Genomic DNA, 19,554 nt, shown 5'->3' on the forward strand with positions numbered 1-19,554 from the left:
GTCAATGTTTTCTATGTCATGTTCTGCACCTGATATTCTTTCTTCTAACTCTTATATTCTGTTGGTGATGCTTGCATCTATAACTTCTGATCTCTTTCCTAGGTTTTCTATCTCCAGGGTTGTCTCCCTTTGTGATTTCTTTATTGTTTCTATTTCCGTTTTTAGATTCTGGATGGTTTTGTTCAGTTCCTTCACCTGTTTGGTTGTGTTTTCCTGTAATTCCTTAAGGAATTTTTGTGTTTTCTCTTTAAGGTCTTCTACCTGTTTATCTGTGTTCTCTTGTATTTCTTTAAGGGAGTTATTTATGTCCTTCTGAAAGTCCTCTATTATCATCATGAGATGTGACTTTAAATCAGAGCCTTGCTTTTCTCGTGTGTTGGGGAAACCAGGGCTTGCTGTGGTGGGAGGACTGAGTTTTGATGATGCCACGTAGACTTGGCTTCTGTTGCTTATGTTCTTGCCCTTGCCTTTTGCCATCTGTTTATCTCTGGTGTTAGCTGGCCTTGCTGTCTCTGACTGTGGCTTGTCCCTCCTGCAAGCCTATGTGTCAGTACTCCTTGGACTGCTTCTCTCCAGGAGGAATTTAGGTATGGAGAACTGTGGTATAGGGTCAGATCTGTGGTGCAGACAGAAACCAGAAGGATCCTGTACCCAGCTGATCCTTAGTTCATGTGTCCTGATGGCTCTAGGACCATCCCTCTTGGGCCAGGAATTTGAAGAGATGTGGTAGTCTTACCTGCACTCACAAGTTTGTCTGTTCTCCTAGAAGACCAGCACTCTCCTAGAGGTATTTGTGTATGTAGCTCTGTGGCACAAGGTCGGCTCTGGATGCAGATGAAAACAAGAAGGCTCCTGTCTAGGCTGCTCCTCACATCCTGTGTCCTGAGGGTTCCAGGTGGGTACCTCTGAGCAGCAATTGGTGGTCTTACCTGCACTTATAGGCTTGTCTGAACTCCTGGGAGACCAGCTCTCTCCTGGTGGTATTTGTTCATTATTATTTTATCCCCATTATTTCTCAAACCTAGTATGTATTGAGGAACAATACACACAATGTCAGACATTGTGCTAATTATCTTAATCACATTCTCTGTTTTCCAAAACCACCCTCGATGACAGGGCTGGAATTGCATGGGAGAAGAAAATCCTTTGATACAGGTAGACAAGTAAGCATGCAGGCAATCCCTAAGGGGGACACTAGAAGATGTAACAGAGCTAGGTGGAGAAGAATAATGCTTTGTAACAATCTCCAAGCTAAAACAATCTGTCCTGCAGTCAAGACTCAGGAAATAACTCACAAGTCTCAGGAATCTCCTTAAACTTATAAGATTTGCAAGACCCCTCCATAGGTTATAGAAATGGTAATGACTCCTGGGAAGGGAGATTCTCTGACCTGTTAAATGCCTGATCCATGGAAGAATGTCTGGGAACCCTTTCATGAATTGTATCCCAGCTTGTCATGTCCCTCAGCTGATTATTCCTGAAACATTCATGCCCCCAGCTTTTTTCAGCTGCCTTCAAACCATCTATGCTCAGGGTTTCACCAACCCATGCTCCTGTGTGTAATCCCAGTAAGTTCATTGATCTGCCAAACTGAACTGTAGTAGAATCACTACTTTGGTGCCATATCTGAGGTAAGTAGAAATTTATTCACATTTCCCCAGGAAAGGCCATACCACCAGCAGCCAGTCAGGTTTAAGAGATGACACACATTGTACTGGCTGGTTTGTGTCAACTTGACACAAGCTAGAGTCATCTGAGAGAAGGGAGCCTCCTGAGAAAATGCCTCCATAAGATCAGGCTGTAGACAAACCTTTAGAGCGTTTTCTTAATTAGTGATTGATGGGTGAGGGCCTGGCTCATTGTGGATGAGGCCACCACTGGCCAAATTGTCCTGGGTGCCATAAGAAAGCAGACTGAACAAGCCATGAAGAGCAAGCTATAAAGGAACACTCCTCCATGGCCTCTATATCTGCTTGAGTTCTTGCCCTCACTGATTTTGATAATGAAATCTTATATAGAATTGTGAGTGAAATAAATCCTTTCCCCCTTAAGGTGCTTTTGGTGGTGATGTTTCATCCAACAATAGTAACCCTAACTAAGAAGATAATCTTGAGGACATGAGAGAAACCATGGACTTATAAAGGTGTCATCATTGAATAGAGAATTTTTGAGGAATGCATGAAGGGGAGGGACAATGATAATGAACAGAAGTATGTCAGAGTCAATTTTGGCTTTAAGGAATATCATTCTCAAAACTAGTCACTACCAACTGTCAAAAGACAGATTCACAACTAATTTTTTAATATCATAAAAAACAGCAGATTCACAAATACACCACAATATAGAGCCATAATATGAAAATCATCAAGGATGTCTGACCAACTGACATTGTAATGCAAAGTTGTCACCCATAATTTTATTGTGCTTCACTCATAGATATCCTGAAGCATATGCAGCCCACAGACTACATGTTGTACACTCCTAAAGGTGTCTGAATCCCTGGGATAATGATCTTTCTTTAAATAAAGGGAATGGTTTTGGTTCCATATAAAGGAAGAAGACCACCACATAAATCTAGGATTGCATTGTAGATGAAGTAGTGATCAAAAATCCTGGCAAAGAGAAGAAAACAAGTAATTTTTCGGTCTAAGCATTGGATCTTACTTAAGAAAAGGGGCAGGGACAAGAGATCGTGATTATAGACAGTTAAAGGAAAGAGCAGTAAGAAAGAGAGAAGGAAAAAAGAAAGAAGAAAATCACAGAGTAGATCCATCCTATTAGGTTGATCCATCATATTAGGTTTCAGGTCTCCAGAGCTAAGATGATAAAAATCTATACTGTTTACTATAGAGCACTCTTAAGACACAATGACATACCTGCAAACCCCCAATAATCTATAAAACATCAATACTCCCTGGATTAACATATCCTCTAGCAAGTCCAAGAATGCTACATCATTCAAAACTGAGCTCATAGCTAACACTAAGACTGGCCCCCTTTTTTCTACTATATAAATTTGATACTTTTGTCAAAAATTAGGTGAGAACTGGTTAGTTTATTCTGGTTCCTCTATTGTCTTCTTTTATGCCAATATTTGGCTGTCTTTTTCACTTTAGCTCTGAAGTATAATTTGAGGTAAGTTATGGTGACAAGTTCAGTTGTGTTCATACTTCTCAGGACTGATTTGATTATTTGTGACCTTTTGTACTTCCATGTAAATTCTTGGATTGTTTTTTATGGGTCTCTGAATGATTTTAATGGAAATTTCACTAAATATGTAGATTACTTTTGGTAATAAAACATAGACATTTTTACAATACTAATTCTTGCCAATCCAGAAGCATGGAAGGTCTTCCCATGATCTAGAATAAGCTACAAATGGCACTAGCAAATACAGCATTATGAGTGGCATCTAGCAGAAACATCACCTGACTGGGGTGGGGACTGGATTGAAGGCAAGTAGCAAATAGGTTTTGTTGGCCTTCTTCCCTCTCCCTCTCCCCCTCCCCCTCCCCCTCCCCCTCTTCCTCTCCCTCTCCCTCTCCCTCTCTCCCTCTCCCCCTCTCCTACAATAAAGCTCTAAAACCAAAAAGAAGAAAAAAGAAATAGGGTTTGCCATAGTAGGGATTGACTATCAACATGACACCACCTTCAGTCACCGGAGGACATAGTCTCAATTGAGGGGTTGCACAAATCAGACTGGCCTGTCAGCATGCCTGTGGAGTACTGTCTTGATTGCTAACTGATGTTGGAAGTCCCATACCGGGGTGGGAGGTACTGTTCCTACAGCAAGTAGTCCTTGGATGCATAACAAACCTAAGCAGGAGTAAGCAGGAGTCCTTGCCTGGGCCAGAAATCAATATTGCATCATGGGTTCATGCTTCAAGTTCCTGCTTATATTCCTACCCTGACTTCCTTCAGTGATGGACTATGACCTTGTCTTTATTATGATTTCTATTGCTGCTATGAAACACCATGACCAAAAATCAAGTTAAGACGTAAATGGTTTATTTGGCTTATACTTCCATATCACTGTTCATCATTGAAGGAAGTCAGGACAGGACCTCAAACAGGGCAAGGACCTGGATGCCAGAGATAATGAATGCAGAGGCCATGGAGGAGTGTTGATTACTTACTGGCTTGCTCCCCATGGCTTGCCCAGCCTGCTTTCTTATAGAACCCAGGACTTCCAGACCAGGGATGACACCACACACAGTAGCCCTCCCCCATTAATCATGAATTAAGAAAATGCCCTACAGCTGGATCTTAAGGAAGCATTTTCTCAATTGATGTTTCCTCTTTTTAGATAACTCTAGCTTGTGTCAATTTGATGTAAAACTAGACAGGATAGGCCTGTAAACTGAAATAAATCCCTTCTTATTGCAGCAATAGAAATAAAGCCAAAACAGTGCCCGGTATCTTCAAATGTCACTTGGCTTCTGCTTATTTCTCAGAATTTCTCATCTCTCTTCTAATCGTGACCATATCTCCTCTGTTTCTTCCTTTTCTACCTTCCTTTACATCCTTCTTTTCTTTTGTATACAAGATCTTTCTACATAGTAATGTAGCCTAGCTGATCTAAAACTTAATTTGTTATCTAGACCAAATTAGCCTCAGACTGACAGATGTCTCTCTACGTGCACATACTAAACATAGTCATTTTTTTCTTTCTCTTCCAGTCAACATCTAGACCTGGAAGAAACTGACAGGTGTAACTGTGGGCTTTTCCACTCACACCTGAGTTCTGGAAATTATAGCTATGAGACTTATTGCATATGAATAAATGCCTAGGCAAGTTTTGGCTGGTTCCTGCTAGTTTGTAACTCAATTATCCCGTTTAGTCTAGTCTAAGTTCTGCCACGTGGTTGCTTATCTTTCCTCAGTTTCATGTGTCTGCCTCCTAAGAGTTCAGGGCAAATCTCTCCCCATGCCTGACCTATCCAAGAATTCCTATCTCCCTACAAGACTCCCATATTATATTCTTCCTCGGCAATAAGCCATCACCTTTTTATTGACAGGTGATGCTTCCATACAGTACACAAGAGATTCTTTCTACAGACAAATCTATTTCCCATTAAATTCAAAACATGAATAAGAAAAATTTCCAGAACTCAGGTGTGAGTGGAAAAGCCCAGTTACACCTGTCAGTTTCATCCTTATACATATTTTGCACTTGAGCATCAATAAAAATTAACAGAGAAATCACATTCCAATTGAGTTACATCCTAACTTAGAAACCTCAAGAACCAAGAAACACAAGAAAGAGATTTGAGATTATCAAGCTTCACAGTGTGATGACACTTTCTAACTTGACCAAAGAGAGATCACCAAAATGTTCTTGAAGAAATGTTTTCCCTACCGTGATGATCATGCAGACCGGCCCCAGGAAACTCCAGATAAACCCCGTCTCTGTATTCAACCAGCAGCTGTAGAGGAAAACACAGGAGGGAAGTGCATTTGTCTCAGGACATGGCCTTGCAGTTGTGCATCCTCAATACCGCAGAATGACATTCATTCAAAAATGCCGATTGTGGGGAGGGGAGTTGGTTGCCAGTGTGATGTGAGCCAAGATGGACTCTAGACAAATATTCATGAGACCAGAGTAATGATCAGTTCATAATTTTCACAGTACTTTCTACCTCCATGTAATCCTCCACTAGTACACTGTGTCATTCAAACCTCAACTCCAACATCCCCTCCAGTAAGAACTCATTATTCATCATCCTTGACTAAAGAATATACTCAGGGTCCTACAATCTTTCTACTCTTTCTTCCTTAGTATTTCGTGAGCCTTAGGTGAAGGTGTGTTTTGTAGCTCTATCAGTTGGGATAGGGCCCCACAACTCTGCAGTTTAATTATAGCTTGGTTTTGTTGTTTTGTTTTGTTTTGTCTTGTCTTGTCTTGGTTTGGTTTTGGTGGTCTCTGATGCAAAGAGAAGTTCCCTTGAAGAGTAAAGACTATGTTTAATTTTGAATATAAGGACAAATAGTTAGAATGTGGTTAGAAATTATGCTAATTTAGTAAAATTTGGGTTATTAGCTGTCTTCCAAGATCTATGACTTCATTAGCCCTGTAGTTGGTTAGGTTTCTGATACTAGGAATGATTTACCTTTTGTTGAGCTGGTCTCTTTTTTTTTTCACTTTTTGTTGATTCCTTGTGAATTTCAGATCATGAACCTCAATCACCCTCATCTCCCCATCTCACTATATTCATCTTCCACCCTTACAACCCCCCAAAAAAGAAAACAAGCAAATAAATAAATAAATAAATAAATACTTAAAAGACCTTGTCATGGAAGCTGCTTCAGTGTGTCACACAGTATAATCTTTTGCCCAAACAGCCTTTTGTGCAAATATTCATTGTAGTGAGTCATTGGTCTGTTTTGAGGCCTCTGGCTTCTGCTACACTATCAATACTGGATTACAACTGGACTCTTCTCAGATATTCTGAAGCTACCCTGTATTTTGGAGATCATGTAGCTTTGGTTCTGGAAGACCAGTCCCTTCATGCACTCCAGCATTTCATAGATGGGGCAGATGTTGGGGTTGGACAACTCAAAGCCCTGGATCACAACCTGGGTGGTAGCTGAGTTGGTGGCTCTCCCATGCTCACACCACCTAGGCAACATTCCAGCACTGCCCAGGTGAGGGGTGAGACCAATTCACCAGAGTACAGCATCTGGCAAGGGACAGAGGCAGTTCTCCTGTTCTTATGTCCTCAGGGCTGGGTCTCCTTTGCCCACACTACCAGGCCCAGCTCTATTGTCCTACCCGAGAAGGTGCAGAGCCACAGAAGGAAATATACATGGGCATCATCAGAATCCATTTTTCCACCACAACAAGCCCTGAATACATCAACACACCTGAAAATCAGGAAGCTGACCTAAAATCCTAGCTCATGAAGATAATAGAGTCCTTTAAAGAGGACTTTCTGCTTAAATAACTCACTGAAAGAAATACAGGAAAACACAGGTAAATAGATAGAAACACTTAACAAGGAAACACATAAATCCCTTTTTAAAAATACAGGAAAATACTATCAAGCAAGTGAAGGAATTGCATAAAGTGGTCCAACGCCTAAAAATAGAAGTAGAAACAATTAAGAAAACACAAGTTGAGGCAAACCAGGAAATGAAAATCCTGGGAAAGGAGTCAGGGATTACAGATGTAAGTATCACCAACAGAATAGAAGAGATAGAAGAGGGAATCTGGGGTGTAGAAGATACCATAAAAGAGATTAACACAACTGTCAAAGAAAATTCAAAATACAAAATACTCCTAATTCAAAGCATCCAGGAAATGTAGGACACAATGGAAAGACCAAATCTAAGAATGATTGGAATAGAAAAGAACAAAGATTCAAAGCTCAAAGGACCTGAAAACATCTTCAACACAATCAGAAGAAAACTTTCCCAACATAAAGAGATGGTCATAAAGGTACAAGAAGCTTACAGAACACCAAATAAAAGGGACCAGAAAAGAAAATCCACTCATCACATAATAATCAAACACTAACTGCTCAGAACAAAGAAAGAATATAAGCTGAAAGGGAAAGGGGCCAAGTTACATACAAAGGTAGACCTATCAGAATTACACCAGACTTCTCAACAGAGACACTAAAAGCCAGAAGAGCCTGGTCAGAGGTCATACAGACTTTAAAAGACCACAAATACCCGCCCAGATTACTATACCCAGCAAAAATTGCAATCAACATTGATGGAGAAACCAAAATATTCCAGGACAAAACCAAATTCAAACAGTATCTATCTACCAAGCAACTCCTACAGAGGATCCTAGAAATAAAACTACAACACAACAAAGGTACCTACATCAAAAAAAAAAAAAAAGACAAGATAGTAAGCATCTCACAACAAAGCCAAAAGGAGAGAACCACAGGACATAAAGCCACATACAAAAACAAACATAAAAGAAACCAACACCCAACAAAGATAGAAAACTTCAGACCAATATCCCTTATGAATATTGATGCAAAAATCCTCAATAAAGTTCTTGCTAACCGAATCCAAGAACACATCAAAACAATCATCCATCCTGACCAAGTAGGTTTCATCCCAGGGATGCAAGGATGGTTCAATATACCGAAATCCATCAACATAATCCAGTATATAAACAAACTCAAAGACAAAAACCACAAGATCATCTCGTTAGATGCGGAAAAAGCATTTGACAAAATCCAACACCCATTCATGATAAAAGTCTTGGAAAGATCAGGAATTCAAGGCCCATACCTAAACATGATAAAAGCAATATACAGCAAACCAGTAGCCAACATCAAAGTAAATGGTGAGAAGCTTGAAGCAATCCCTCTAAAATCAGGGACTAGACAAGGCTGTCCACTCTCTCCATACTTATTCAACATTGTACTTGAAGTCCTAGCCAGAGCAATTCGACAACAAAAGGAGATCAAAGGGATACAAATTGGAAAAGATGAAGTCAAAATATCACTTTTTGCAGATGATATGATAGTATATATAAGTGACCCTAAAAATTTCACCAGAGAACTCCTAAACCTGATAAACAGCTTCGGTGAAGTAGCTGGATATAAAATTAACTCAAACAAATCAATGGCCTTTCTCTACACAAAGAATAAACAGGCTGAGAAAGAAATTAGGGAAACAACACCCTTCTCAATAGTCACAAATAATATAAAATATCTTGGCGTGACTCTAACTAAGGAAGTGAAAGATCTGTATAATAAAAACTTCAAGTCTCTGAAGAAAGAAATTATAGAAGATCTCAGAAGATGGAAAGATCTCCCATGCTCATGGATTGGCAGGATCAACATTGTAAAAATGGCTATCTTGCCAAAAGCAATCTACAGATTCAATGCAATCCCCATCAAAATTCCAAATCAATTCTTCAACGAATTAGAAAGTGCAATCTGCAAATTCATCTGGAATAACAAAAAACCTAGGATAGCAAAAACTCTTCTCAAGGATAAAAGAACCTCTGGTGGAATCACCATGCCGGACCGAAAGCTTTACTACAGAGCAATTGTGATAAAAACTGCATGGTACTGGTATAGTGACGGACAAATAGACCAATGGAATAGAATTGAAGACCCAGAAATGAACCCACACACCTACGGTCACTTGATCTTCGATAAGGGAGCTAAAAACATCCAGTGGAAGAAAGACAGCATTTTCAACAAATGGTGCTGGCACAACTGGTTGTTAACATGTAGAAGAATGTGAATCGATCCATTCCTATCTTTTTGTACTAAGGTCAAGTCTAAGTGGATCAAGGAACTTCACATAAAACCAGAGACACTGAAACTTATAGAGGAGAAAGTGGGGAAAAGCCTTGAAGATATGGGCACAGGGGAAAAATTCCTGAATAGAACAGTAATGGCTTGTGCTGTAAGATCGAGAATTGACAAGTGGGACCTCATGAAACTACAAAGCTTCTGCAAGGCTAAAGACACCATCAATAAGACAAAAAAACCACCAACAGATTGGGAAAGGATCTTTACCTATCCTAAATCAGATAAGGGACTAATATCCAATATATATATAAAGACTCAAGAAGGTGGACTCCAGAAAGTCAAATAACCCCATTAAAAAATGGGGCTCAGAACTGAACAAAGAATTCTCACCTGAGGAATACCGAATGGCAGAGAAGCACCTGAAAAAATGTTCAACATCCTTAATCATCAGGGAAATGCAAATCAAAACAACCCTGAGATTCCACCTCACACCAGTCAGAATGGCTAAGATCAAAAATTCAGGTGACAGCAGATGCTGGCGAGGATGTGGAGAAAGAGGAACACTTCTCCATTGTTGGTGGGATTGCAAGCTTGTACAACCACTCTGGAAATCAGTCTGGCGGTTCCTCAGAAAATTGGACATAGTACTACCGGAGGATCCAGCAATACCTCTCCTGGGCATATATCCAGAAGATGTCCCAACCGGTAAAAAGGACACATGCTCCACTATGTTCATAGCAGCCCTATTTATAATAGCCAGAAGCTGGAAAGAACCCAGATGTCCCTCAACAGAGGAATGGATACAGAAATTATGGTACATTTACACAATGGAGTACTACTCAGCTATTAAAAAGAATGAATTTATGAAATTCCTAGCCAAATGGATGGACCTGGAGGGCATCATCTTGAGTGAAGTAACACAATCACAAAAGAACTCACACAATATGTATTCACTGATAAGTGGATATTAGCCCAAAACTTAGGATACCCAAGATATAAGATACAATTTGCTAAACGCATGAAACTCAAGAAGAATGAAGACCAAAGTGTGGACACTGTGCACCTTCTTAGAATTGGGAACAAAACACCCAGGGAAGGAGTTACAGAGACAAAGTTCGTAGCTGTGATGAAAGGATGGACCATTTAGAGACTGATGTATCCAGGGATCCATCCCATAATCAGCTTCTAAACGCTGACACCATTGCATACACTAGCAAGATTTTGCTGAAAGGACCCAAATATAGCTGTCTCTTGTGAGACTAGGCTGGGGCCTAGCAAACACAGGAGTGGATGTTCACAGTCAGCTATTGGATGTATCACAGGGCTCCCAATGGAGAAGCTAGAGAAAGTAACCAAGGAGCTAAAGGGATCTGCAACCCTATTGTTGGAACAACATGATGTACTAACCAGAACCCCGGAGCTCTTGTCTCTAGCGGCATATGTATCGAAAGATGGCCTAGTCGGCCATCAATGGAAAGAGAGGCCCATTGGACTTGCAAACTTTATATGCCCCAATATAGGGGAATGCCAGGGCCAAAAGAATGGGAATGGGTGGGTAGGGAAGTGGGGGGCGCTATGGGGGACTTTTGGGATAGCATTGGAAATGTAATTGAGGAAAATATGTAATAAAAATATTAAAAATTAAAAAAAAAGAAAAAAAAAGAATAAACAGGCTGAGAAAGAAATTAGGGAAACAACACCCTTCTCAATAGTCACAAATAATATAAAATATCTTGGCGTGACTCTAACTAAGGAAGTGAAAGATCTGTATAATAAAAACTTCAAGTCTCTGAAGAAAGAAATTATAGAAGATCTCAGAAGATGGAAAGATCTCCCATGCTCATGGATTGGCAGGATCAACATTGTAAAAATGACTATCTTGCCAAAAGCAATCTACAGATTCAATGCAATCCCCATCAAAATTCCAACTCAATTCTTCAATGAATTAGAAAGTGCAATCTGCAAATTCATCTGGAATAACAAAAAACCTAGGATAGCAAAAACTCTTCTCAAGGATAAAAGAACCTCTGGTGGAATCACCATGCCTGACCGAAAGCTTTACTACAGAGCAATTGTGATAAAAAAAAAAAAACTGCGTGGTACTGGTATAGTGACAGACAAGTTGACCAATGGAATGGAATTGAAGACCCAGAAATGAACCCACACACCTATGGTCACTTGATCTTCGATAAGGGAGCTAAAAACATCCAGTGGAAGAAAGACAGCATTTTCAACAAATGGTGCTGGCACAACTGGTTGTTATCATGTAGAAGAATGCAAATCGATCCATTCCTATCTCCTTGTACTAAGGTCAAATCTAAGTGGATCAAGGAACTTCACATAAAACCAGAGACACTGAAACTTATAGAGGAGAAAGTGGGGAAAAGCCTTGAAGGTATGGGCACAGGGGAAAAATTCTTGAATAGAACAGCAATGGCTTGTGCTGTAAGATCGAGAATTGACAAGTGGGACCTCATGAAACTGCAAAGCTTCTGCAAGGCAAAAGACACCATCAATAAGACAAAAAAACCACCAACAGATTGGGAAAGGATCTTTACCTATCCTAAATCAGATAAGGGACTAATATCCAATATATATATAAAGAACTCAAGAAGGTAGACTCCAGAAAATCAAATAACCCCATTTAAAAATGGGGCTCAGAACTGAACAAAGAATTCTCACCTGAGGAATAGCAAATGGCAGAGAAGCACCTGAAAAAATGTTCAACATCCTTAATCATCAGGGAAATGCAAATCAAAACAACCCTGAGATTCCACCTCACACCAGTCAGAATGGCTAAGATCAAAAATTCAGGTAACAGCAGATGCTGGCGAGGATGTGGAGAAAGAGGAACACTCCTCCATTGTTGGTGGGATTGCAAGCTTGTACAACCACTCTGGAAATCAGTCTGGCGGTTCCTCAGAAAATTGGACATAGTACTACCGGAGGATCCAGCAATACCTCTCCTGGGCATATATCCAGATGATGTCCCAACCGGTAAGAAGGACACATGCTCCACTATGTTCATAGCAGCCTTATTTATAATAGCCAGAAGCTGGAAAGAACCCAGATGCCCTTCAACAGAGGAATGGATACAGAAAATATGGTACATTTACACAATGGAGTACTACTCAGCTATTAAAAAGAATGAATTTATGAAATTCCTAGCCAAATGGATGGACCTGGAGGGCATCATCTTGAGTGAGGTAACACAATCACAAAGGAACTCACACAATATGTATTCACTGATAAGTGGATATTAGCCCAAAACTTAGGATACCCAAGATATAAGATACAATTTGCTAAATGCATGAAACTCAAGAAGAATGAAGACCAAAGTATGGACTCTATGCCCCTTCTTAGAATTGGGAACAAAACACCCATGGAAGGAGTTACAGAGACAAAGTTTGGAGCTGTGATGAAAGGATGGACCATCTAGAGACTGCCATATCCAGGGATCCATCCCATAATCAGCTTCCAAACGCTGACACCATTACATACACTAGCAAGATTTTGCTGAAAGGACCCAGATATAGCTGTCTCTTGTTAGACTATGCCGGGGCCTAGCAAACACAGGAGTGGATGTTCACAGTCAGCTATTGGATGGATCACAGGGCTCCCAATGGAGAAGCTAGAGAAAGTACCCAAGGAGTTAAAGGGATCTGCAACCCTATAGGGGGAACAACATGATGAACTAACCAGTACCCCGGAGCTCTTGTCTCTAGCTGCATATGTATCGAAAGATGGCCTAGTTGGCCATCACTGGAAAGAGAGGCCCATTGGACTTGCAAACTCTATATGCCCCAATACAGGGGAATGCCAGGGCCAAAAGAATGGGAATGGGTGGATAGGGAAGGGGGGGGGGGTATGGGGGACTTTTGGGATAGCATTGGAAATGTAATTGAGGAAAATACGTAAAAAAAAGAAAGATAGAAACCAACATCCACCTGTCGTTAATATCTCTCAATATAATTGGACTCAACTCACCTACAAAAAGACATAATCTAACAGACTGGATATGAGAACAGGATCCAGCATTTTGCTGCACACAGGAAACACACCTCAATAACTAAGACAGACACTAATTCAGAGTAAAAGAATGGAAAAAGGTCTTCCAAGCAAGTGGTTCCCATCTTAGTATCCATTAAAATAGACTTTCAACCAAGAGTTATGAAGTGTAATGAGGAAGGACACTTCATATTCATCAAAGGGAAAATCTAGCAAGCTCTCAGTTCTGAATATCTATGCCTCAAATGCAAGGGTACCCACATTCATAAAAGAAATTTACTACACCTCAAAAGGGAACATTGAATCCCCACAATAATGGTGGGAGACTTTAACACTCCACTCTCCCCAATGTACAGGTCATGGAAACAGAAACTAAACAGAGACATAGTAAAACTAATAGAAGTTATGAACCAAATGGATTTAACAGATATCTACAGAACATTTCACCCATAAAACAACCCTCAACCCATACAAGAAGATTGAAATAATCCCATGAATCCTATCATATCACCATGGCCTAAGGCTAGTCCTCAATAATAGCAAAAACAACAGAAATCCCACATACACATGAAAACTGAACAACTCTCTACTCAATGTTAACTTGATCAGGGAAGAAATAAAGAAATAAAAGACTTCCTGGAATTCAATGAAAATGTTGACACATCATACCCAAACTTATGGGACACAATGAAAGCAGTGCTAAGAGGAAAACTCATAGCACTAAACGCCCTGGTAAAGAAACTGGAGAGACCTTACACTAGCAACTTAGCAACATGCCTGAGAGCTCTAGAACAAAAAGAAGCAAACACACCCAAGAGGAGTAGAAGGCAGAAAATAGTCAAACTCGGGGCCAAAATCAACCAAATAGAAACAAAGAGAAACAAAAGCTGGTTCTTTGAGAAAATCAACAAGATAGAGAAACACCTAGCCAAACTAACTAAAGGGCCCAGAAGAAATATCCAAATTAACAAAATTATAAATAAAAAGGGAGAGAGAAGAGAAACGGAGAAAGTGCAAAAAATCATCAGATCCTACCACAAAAACTCCACAAAACTGGAAAATCTAAATGAAATGGATGATTTTCCTAGACAGATACCACTTACCAAAGTTAAATTAAGAGCAGTTAAACTATCTAACCTGGCACATATCCCATAAGGAAATAGAGTAAGTCAATAAAAACCTCCCAACCACAAAGCCCAGGGCCAGATGGATTTAGTGCAGAATTCTACCAGATCTTTGAAAAAGACCTAATACCAATATTTCTCAAACTGTTTCATAAAATAGAAACAGAAGAAACACTACCTAATTAATTCTATTATGCCACAATTACTCTGATGCCTAAACCACACAAAGACCCAACCAAAAAAGCAAACTTCAGACCAGACTTGCTTTTGAATATTGATGTAAAAATACTCAACAAATTCTTGCAAACAGAATCCAAGAACAAAGCCATTATTCAACATGATCATCATGTAGAAGAATGCAAATTTATCCATTTTTATTAGATATTTTCTTTCTTTATATTTCAACTGTTATCCCCTTTCCTGGCTTTCCCTCTGAAAACCCCCTACCCACTACCTCCTACCCCTGCTTCTATGAGGGCATGCCCCCAACCACGCACCCTCTCCTGATTCCTGGCCTGAAATTCCCCTACACTTGAGCATCAAGCCTTCATAAGACCAAGGGCCTCTCCTCTCATTGATGTCCAACAAGGCCATCCTCTGCTACATATGCACCCATGTGTACTCTTTGGTTGGTGGTTTAGTGCCTGAGAGCTGGAGGTGGGGGGGAGAAATCTGGTTGGTTGATATTGTTGTTCCTCCTATGAGGCTGCAAACCCCTTGAGCTCCTTCAGACCATTCTCTAACTCTTCCATTTGGTGTCCCCAGGCTCAGTCCAATGGTTGGATAGGAGCATCCACTTTTGTATTTGTCAGGCTCTGGCAGAGCCTCTCAGGGGACAGCTATACCAGACTCCTGTCAGCATGAACTTCTTGACATCCACAATAGTGTATGGGTTTGTCGACTGTATATTGGATGGATCCTCAGGTGGTGCAGTCTCTGTCTGGCCTTACATTCAGTCTCTGTTCCACACTTTGTCTCTGTATTGGCTCATGCAATTATTTCATTCCCTCTTCTAAGAAGGTTTGAAGCATTCCCACTTTGGCCTTCCTTCTTGAGCTTCATATGGTCTATGAATTGTATCTTGGGAATCAGTGACTGCATGCCATGTGTGTTCTTTTGTGATTGGGTTACCACACTCAAGATGATATCTTCTAGGTTGATTCATTTACCTGAGAATTTCATGAAGTCATTGGAAAGCTCAAGTCCAAATAGACCAAGGACCTCCACATAAGACCAGATACACTGAATCTAATAGAAGAGAAAATGGGGGAAAGCCTCGAACACATGGGCACAGGGGAATATTTCCTAAACAGAACACCAGTGTCTTATGCTCTATGAATAGACAAGTGGGACCTCATAAAATTGCAAAGTTTCTGTAAGGCAAAGGACACTTTCAATAGGACGAAACGGCAACCAACAGATTGGGAAAAGATCTTTACTAATCCTACATCCAACAGAGGGCTAATATCCAATATATACAAAGAACTCAAAACGTTAGGCTCCAGATAATCAAATAACCCTATTAAAATGAGGTACAAGGCTAAACAAAAAATTCTCAACTAAAGAAACTTCAATGGTTGAGAAACACCTAAAGAAACATTCAGCATCCTTAGTCATCAGGGAATTGCAAGTCAAAACAGCCCTGAGATTTCACCTCACACCAGTCAGAATGGCTAAGATCAAAAACTCGGGTGACAGCAGATACTGGGGAAAATGTGCAGAAAGAGGGACATTCCTCCATTTCTCATGGGATGACAAGTTGGTACAATCACTCTGGAAATCTTTCTAGTGGTTCCTCAGAAAATTGGACATAGTATTACCTGAGGATCCAACTATACCACTCCCAAGCATATACCCAAAAGATGCTCCAATATATAACAAGGACACATGTTCCACTATGTTCTTAGCAACCTTATTTATAATACCCAGGAGCTGGAAAGAACCCAGATGTCCCCCCAACAAAGGAATGGATATAGAAAATGTGATACATTTACACAATGAAATACTACTCAGCTATTAAAAACAATGAATTCAAGGGGGAGTGGGTGGGTAGGGAGCAGGGTGGGGGGGAGGGTATAGGGAACTTTCGGGATAGCATTTGAAATGTAAATAAAGGGGGCTGGTGAGATGGCTCAGTGGGTAAGAGCACCCGACTGCTCTTCCGAAGGTCCGGAGTTCAAATCCCAGCAACCACATGGTGGCTCACAACCATCCGTAACGAGATCTGGCGCCCTCTTCTGGAGTGTCTGAAGACAGCTACAGTGTACTTACATATAATAAATAAATAAATCTTTAAAAAGAAAAAAGAAAGACAAAAAAAAAAAGAAATGTAAATAAAGAAAATATCTAATAAAAATCTTAATTGGTCAAAAAAAACAATGAATTCATGAAATTCTTAGGCAAATGGATGGAACTAGAAAATATCCTGAATGAGGTAACCCAATCACAAAAGAAGACACATGGTATTCATTCACTGATAAGTGGATATTAGCCCAAAAGCTTGGAATACCCAAGATACAATTCACTGACCACAGGAAGCTCAAGAATAAGGAAGACCAACGTGTGGGTGTTTCAGTCCTTCTTAGAAGGAGTAACAAATTACTCACAAGAGCAAATATGTAGACAAAGTATGTAGCAGAGACTAAAATAAAGGCCATCCAGAGACTGTTCCACCTGGGATCCATCCCATATACAGTCACCAAACCCAAACACTACTGTGGATGCCAAGAAGTGCATGCTGACAGGATCCTGATATAGCTGTCTCCTGAGAGGCTGCACCAGAGCCTGACATATACAAAGGCAGATGCTCACAGCCAACCATTGAACTGATCATGGGATCCCCAATGGAGAAGTTAAGAGAAATGCCTGAAGGAGCTAAAGGGGTTTGCATCCCCATAGGAAGAAAAACAATACCAACAAACCAGAGCTCCCAGGGTCTAAACCACCAACCAAGGAGTACACATGGAGGGATCCATGGATCCAGCTGTATATGTAGCAGAGGATGGCCTTGTTGAGCACAAATGGGAGAAGGGGCCCTTGGTCCCAAGAAGGCTCAATGTCCCAGTATAGGGGAATCCAAGGGTGGGGAGGCAGGAGTGGAGGAGGCAAGGGTGGGTGAGTGGGGACATACCCTCATAGAAGCAGGAGGAGGGGAAATGGGATAGGGAATTTCTCGAGGTGCAGAAATCAGGAAAGGGGATAACATTTAAAATGTAAGTAAATAAAATATCCAATAAAAAATAAAATAAAATTCTTGCAAACCAAATCCAAGAGCACATCAAAACCATCATTCAACATGATCACATAGGCTTCACCCCAAGGATGCAAGGTTGGTTCAATACATGAAAATCCATTAACACAATCCAGTATATAAACAAACTCAAAAAAAATGGCATGGTCATCTCTTCAGATGCAGAAAAAGTGTTTGACAAAATAAAACACACTTTCATGGTAAAAGTATTGGCGAGATCAGGAATTCAAGGCCCATATCTAAACATAAGAAAAGCAATTTACTGCAAACAAATAGCCAGTATGAAATTAAATGATGAGATACTTGAAGCAACCCCATTAAAATAGGAGACAAAACAAGGATGCCCACTCTCCCCATATCTATTCAACATAGTACTTGAAGTGCTAGCTAGAACAATAAGACAACAAAGAGATCAAGGGGATACAAACTGGCAAAGAAAAAATAAAGAATTCACTGTTTGCAAGTGATATGATAGTATACATAAGTGACTCCAAAAACTCTACCAGAGAACTTCTCCAGCTGATAGACAGCTTCAGCAAAGTGGCCAGATATAAAATTTACTCAAATAAATCAGTAGCTTTCCTTTATACAAATGATAAACAGGCTGAGACAGAAATTAGGGAAACAACTTCCTTCACATTAGATACAAATAATATAAAATATCTTGGGGCAACTCTAACCAAACAAGTGAAAGATCTGTATGACAACAACTTCAAGCTTTTCAAGAAAGAAATTGAAGAAGAGCTCAGAAAATGGAGAAATCTCCCATGCTCATGGATTGGCAGAATTAACATAGTAAAACTGGGCATCCTACCAAAGGCAATCTATAGATTCAATGTAATCCCCATCAAAATCCCAACACAATTCTCCAAAGATGTGGAAAAAGTAATTCTCAAATTCATCTGGAAAGGCAAACAACCCAAAATAGCAAAAGCAATTCTTTTTTTTAATTAGGTATTTTCCTCATTTACATTTCCAATGCTATCCCAAAAGTTCCCCATACCCACCCACCCCCACTCCCCTACCCACCCACTCCCCCTTTTTGGCCCTGGAGTTCCCCTGTACTGGGGCATATAAAGTTTGCAAGTCCAATGGGTCTCTCTTTCCAGTGATAGCTAACTAGGCCATCTAGCAAAAGCAATTCTTAACAATAAAGGAATGGCTGGGGGGATTACCATCCCTGACCTCAAGTTCTACTACAGAGCAATAGTGATAAAAACTCCATACTATTGGTACAGAGACAGACAAATTTACCAATAGAATAGAATTTAAGACCAAGAAATAAACAGCACACTTACAGACACTTGACCTTTGATGAAGAAAAAAAAAAGATCTTCAATAAATGGTACTGATATAACTGGCTGTCTGTATGTAGAAAAAATGAAAATAGACCCATTTTGTCACCTTGCACAAAACTCTAATCCAAGTTGATGAAGGACCTCAACATAAAACCAGATACAGTGAATCTAATAGAAGAGAAAGTGGGAAAGAGCCTTGAAGGCATTGGCACAGGGGGAAGTTTCCTAAACAGAACTCTAATCATCATGCTCTGACATCAAGAATTGATAAATGGGACCTCGTGAAACTGGAAAGCTTCTGTAAGGCAAAGGACATAGTCAAAAAGACACATTGGCAACCCACAGATTGGGAAAAAAATCTTCACTAATCCCACATCCAATACAGGGCTAATATCCAAAATATATAAAGAACTAACATATAAATATATAAGAAGCTAACCATCAAAAAAACCAAAAATCCCAATCAAAAAATAGGGTAGAGAACTAAACCAAGAATTCACAACACAGGAATCTCAAATGGCTAAGAAGCACCTAAAGAAATGTTCTAAGTCCTTAGTGATCAGAGAAATGCACATCAAAAGGGCCCTGAGATTCCACCTTACACCAATCAGAATGGCTAAGATCAAAACCGAAAGTGACAACACATG

The 19,554-nt window shown here is 40.1% G+C and overlaps 1 protein-coding gene across 1 annotated transcript in view; it reads right to left on the reverse strand.

Moving 5' to 3' along the window:
* The window catches only part of Adgre1 (adhesion G protein-coupled receptor E1), a 117,600-nt gene that overhangs the window by 15,200 nt on the left and 82,846 nt on the right, over window positions 1-19,554 (reverse strand). The window contains exon 18 of the mRNA XM_021186488.3: window positions 5,360-5,426. Within this exon, the coding sequence (XP_021042147.3) occupies window positions 5,360-5,426 (67 nt within the window). The remainder of the gene's footprint in view (window positions 1-5,359; window positions 5,427-19,554) is intronic.

This window comes from Mus caroli, unplaced genomic scaffold, assembly GCF_978045245.1.
Source record: "Mus caroli unplaced genomic scaffold, Mus_caroli_1 scaffold_18, whole genome shotgun sequence".
NCBI lineage: Eukaryota > Metazoa > Chordata > Mammalia > Rodentia > Muridae > Mus > Mus caroli.